Source organism: Papaver somniferum, unplaced genomic scaffold (assembly GCF_003573695.1).
Source record: "Papaver somniferum cultivar HN1 unplaced genomic scaffold, ASM357369v1 unplaced-scaffold_137, whole genome shotgun sequence".
NCBI classification, from domain to species: domain Eukaryota; kingdom Viridiplantae; phylum Streptophyta; class Magnoliopsida; order Ranunculales; family Papaveraceae; genus Papaver; species Papaver somniferum.
In genome coordinates this window covers 20,501,637-20,506,899 of record NW_020622934.1, presented here as the reverse complement: position 1 = coordinate 20,506,899, position 5,263 = coordinate 20,501,637, and the positions used below count along the sequence as shown (strand labels likewise).

The following is a 5,263-nucleotide window of genomic DNA, read 5'->3' as shown; positions in this document are numbered from 1 at the left end:
ATCGCAAGAGGCCTTTACATGTTCGTGTAATGGACCATTGATCTCGCCTTATCTTCATTTAGTATTATTGCCTCTTCAGGTCTTATTGACGCGCAAATACGATAAGTCTTAATACTCATGTGAGTAAAAAGCCTCATGATATTTGCGTCTTTGACACAATTCATCTCCCTAATGAAGGGTGTCGTCCTTATATTCCCCCCGATTGCCCCTTCAAGGAGGCTTACCCCTACCGGGTTAGGGTGGGCTACTCTCATCCATTGATGCAACAACCAGCTCCTTTTGCGGCCTCTTATCCCTCTGACGATATGGCTTATGGTTACAAGACCGCACCCTAAGTGGGGTTTCTTCGGACCGAGTGCATCATAGTCAAGACTTATCAAGAGCGGCCAGGTACGCTCCAGACGCCCCAGGCACTCTTGACTCAACCGTGTACCTCGGCGCCTTGATCAAGTTTCTGCACTCCTTAGGAGAGACCTTGCCATCTTAATTTTTCAATTTAGGAGCCTCTCCTGGATGGGCTTTTATTTCACCCCAAATTTCCATGACTCAAGCTCCAGGGTCGGTGTAGCTTTCACTTGAGCCATGCTAACTAGGTTTTCCCAATTATGACGCGCGTTAGGTCTTATTATTGCCTCTTGCTTTATGTGAACTAGGGTGCACGCCATAATTGGTTACCTAGCCTCCCTAATTGGAGTCTTTACTTCTGATGCCTTCTATTAAGGTCTTATTTTGCCTTTTTCTGGTATAATATCATCATAGTGAAAAGATGTTTATCACATTCATATGTATGATTAATATAATTCTGCTATCTTCTTTTTCTTTTCTTATTCGCATCATTGACAATTGTCCTTTAGAAAATTTTATATCTGAGATTTCTTGCTTGCTTCTTTCTCCTTCTGTGCTTCCTTAAGTTCGCGTATGTTATCCGCTACATCGATTCGCATGAGTTCTATTTCTTCTGGTGTGTGATAACTTCCGCAAAGTCCATATCTCTTCAGTTACATTTTACTCCATAGCTCATTAGATGATGCTCCATTCTTCTCATCTGCCAACTCATACTTTCCATCCCCAGATACGTTTCTGATTCTGTATGGTCTTTTCCACACGTTTTCCACATTTCCTTTACCACTTTTCTGATAACGCGGTTTCTGCCTCAATACTAGATCTCCTTCATGGAATTCGTGCATATGCTCCTGTGCGGTTGTTATCGCCTTTGTGGAAGTCTTTCTTATTTCACCTTCCTTACTGAAAACATCTACCATTAATCTTTCACCTCGCTGACTTTCTCGTATCTTCTGTTTCTAGTTTCTTCTCTTGTTTGCGCGTTCTTCACATTTGTCAACATCAATCTCATGGAAGGTTTTTCCTTCAATTATATCTCCTCTTATTATTTCAATACCTTGAGGGAGTGGGAACTTGATGCATTGATGAAAGGTTGACGCCACTCCTAGAATACCATTTAACCATGGTCTTCCGATCAAAGCATTATAGGGTGATTCTACGTCGACAACGTATAATACTATTTCAGCTGATATGCTCTTTAGAGGAATTCGCATCGTTATCTCTCCTTTTGGCTTGTTAGTTGTTCCGTTGAAACTGTAAATCTTATATGTTGATGGTATAAGTTCTTCATCTCTACCACCCATAGTCTTGTATGTGTGATAAAATAGAATATCAACTGAACTACCAGGACCAATCAATATCCTATTGATGGCCCATATGTCCGCATTCTCCTCTTCCTCTTCCTCTTCATCATCTTTTTCCTTTGGATTTATTTCTAGCTTAACCACTAATGGGTTATCGTGCGGTTCTCCTCCTCCTGGTACTTCTTCTGCAGTAAAAGAAATGGGTTGCTTTTCACATTCCTTCAAGGGTGATATCTTCGCAAGATTCAATAATTCTCTTCCATCACCGTCTCTTGCAAAAACTCGGCTCAAGACGTTATCATGGAAATCCTCTATGCTCTTGAATGAATGTATTATGGAATTACAATATGGATTATTTGCCTTTGCTCCTACTTCAACCAAATATTTATTCCTTCCTTTCTCTGCACCTGGTGTATGACCTTCTGGTGGTGTTGGTGGTGGTGGTGGTGGTAAATTTTGTGGTTGTTGTACCAGAAAATGATTTAACTTCCCATGATCGATCATTCTTAGTATGATTTTCTTCACATTCCTACAGTTGTTTGTCGTTTGGCCGTGGAAGCGATGGTATGCACATAATTCTCCACTTCTCCTTCCTGGTGGTGGCTCATTTCCCATATTTGGTGGTGCTGGTATCTCTTCCATCAAAGTTATTGCTTCCCAGATTTTTTCTATTGTAGTATTTGGATGCGGAATTTTTATGTGCTCCCATACTACTTTATTACTTCCTTTACCTTGATTATAATATTGCTTTTTCCCTCCATATCCTTCTGGCTGGTTATCAAGTATTTGAATCTTATTATTCCCTCCACGATTATTAAAATGTCTTTCTCTTTCAAATTCTTCTTGATCCCGACTACCCATTGCCACTATCTTCTGGTTGATCTTCAACCATCACCTTTTCTTGTCATCCTTGAGACGTGCTTGCAACAGTGTTCGTTATTTTTGGGAGTAGACTTGCATTCCAAGCTTTTGTACTTGTGTTCGCAACAGGATAAGATTCCATTTCGTTATGTTTCTCTTCAAGAGAGATGTACTCCTCCTGATACTCGCGTAGCTCTGTCATTGATATGGTATTTTTGATTCGGAATATCTGTATATACAGCAACTCTGTTGCAAATATTGTGTTAATGAATGCTAGTCTCTAATCTACTCGACCAGCCATGTTACTACACATGGTTAAGCTTCGCAAGCTCTCATTTTTCCTTCTTCGCAGACCAAACACCTCCTTTATGCCTGGGCGTAATACATTATTACTGATATATGCTCCTAGGAATATTGATTGTAGATGATTAAATGACCTTATCGTTCCTGGGGGTATGATACAGGTGTATCCGCACTCTTTTAGGGAACTTAGTTAACCTCAAGCTAAGTTGAGGGAAGAATCCTACTCTAGGCAGGAATCCTTGTTTAGGCAGAATTCCTAGTTAGGAAAGAGTTTGTTTTATGCAACATTCTTAGTTTAGGAAATAGATTCCTAATAGAAGACCTAGTCGGCTGAGTATGAAAAAGTCTATAAATAGAGAGGTTTGGTTGTTAACTAGGACATATACTAGATACAGAAAACCTAGCAAACATTTTAAGGTTGATCCACTGTTTAGAAGATTGTGAGCGTAACAAAGAGAGAATTGTAATAGTTTTCTTGTTCATAATCTAGAGAAGATATTTTTCTTCACATTACTTTCTTGTGTCTCTGTTTTCAAAGTCTTTTCGTCTATTATTATTCTGAATTCCGCCTCTATAATAATAGCTTCCAAGGTAAAGAGATCAAAACGTATCAAGTTGGTATCAGAGCAAGGTTAGTTTCTAGAGTAGATCCCTGTGGTTTATGGTTTTCATTAGATCTTTCTACACAAAGCTTGGTGAGGTACTCGAGAAGCTAGAAGACGCTAGGAGAACAAGGGGATCAAGGATGACAAAGCCAGATGATGATCCTAAGCAAATAGAACCACAAACTATGGAAGAAAAGGTGGCTACGCTGCAAACAAACATGAAGTCGATTCAAACCACCCTGGCAGAATTGACTGAATGTATTCATTCTCATACACCCAAGCCGAGGACGAAGTACAAGATTATACCTTTACCTGAAGCTTCGGAAGAAGAGGATGAGGAAGAAGAATAAGAAGAGTGAGTTTCTCAAAAGTTTTACTTCAACTAAACTTTATGGTAAGAATGTGAAAATTGATTTCCGAGTTGATATTCCACTTTATGATGGAAGTGTCGACGTAGAGAAACTAGATGATTGGATTGAACGTCTGCAGACATATTTTTCTTTCTTTGAATATGGTTCAAAAGAAAAGATTGCTTTCGCAGCATTGAAGCTACAAAAGCATGATGTAACCTGGTGGAAAGCTTATCAAAGACAAAACCAAGGTAAGGGAGTATTGTCGTGGAAAAGATTCAAGGCAGTTGTAAGGAAACAATTTTATCCGGTTGGATACCTTGAGGAGAGATGGTTCAAGTGGTACAACTTGAAGCAGTCATACAACCAGACCGTGCAAGAATATACTTCGAAATTTCAGAATCAAGCTATGGTTTTGGATTTGGACTTGGAAGATCATACTATCTATATGAAGTATATTTCTGGGTTTCATGAGTATATACAGAAGGAGTTGAAGATGTTTTCAGTAGATACTATTGCCGAAGCAAGTATAAAAGCTAATGATATTGAAGGCAGGCTTAAGAAATCTGATTCAAAGGGAAATACTAAGGTAAAATCTGGAGGTACCACTGTGAAAGTGGGTGAAAGGAGCAAAGAAAAAGGAAAGTCTAATGGCAAGGAAGGTTTATCTTGCACCCATTGCAAGCAAACAGGTCATGTTGTCGACAAGTGTTGGTTTAAGAACCCTCATCTAAAACCTAAAGGGTTGTAGAGGAAAGAAGCCAAGAAGGAAGCACTAGTCACTCAAACTCAAAAAGAAGTCCATGGACTAACGAAACCCAATTCAAAGATTTCTCTTATGATAGGGGCAAAAGAAAGACATTCAAAAGATGATCTTAGGGAGCAACTCTTCACAGTGAAGATACAAGTCAAAACATCAATAGTTGATGATGTTATTGACCCGGGAAGTCAGAAGAATTTCCTTTCAAATTATTTGGTGCAGAAGATAGGATTGAAGACTATCAAACATCCAAAACCATACCTTTTAGGATGGCTTCAAAAGGAATGAGGCTTACAAGTTTCACAGCAGTGCACGCTCAAATTTGCTCTAGATGAGTCATATATTGACGAAGTTACATGCGACGTAGTTCCTTTGGATGTCTGCCAGGTAGTACTAGGTAGCCCTTACCTATGGGATAGAGATGCAAATCTACTTAGGAGGGAGCAAAAGTACACCTTTACCAAAGATGGAGAAAGTTTTGTGATTCGGGCTATAGAATCTCCTACGGAGGGAGCAAGCTTAATCACAGCCACTCAGGCTAAGCGATTGGTGAATGCTAGCACGAAGTTCATTCTCCTTGTAATCCGTTTTCTTGAGGAGAAGCCGAGTAGAGTTTGTTTGGCAGCCTTGTATGCACAACAAGAAGACGACCTATAAAGGTTGAAGTTGAAGTATAAGGATTTATTTTCAGATGTCACGAGATTACCGCCAAAGAGGAGTGTGGATCATGAGATCATG

At 39.6% G+C, this 5,263-nt stretch overlaps 1 protein-coding gene across 1 annotated transcript; it reads right to left on the bottom strand.

Moving 5' to 3' along the window:
* Positions 1-1,301: 1,301 nt before the first annotated feature.
* Positions 1,302-2,507, bottom strand: LOC113334667. Its single transcript, XM_026580868.1, has one exon. It carries the CDS (start codon positions 2,505-2,507, stop codon positions 1,302-1,304), a length of 1,206 nt encoding a protein of 401 aa, XP_026436653.1.
* Positions 2,508-5,263: the final 2,756 nt, after the last annotated feature.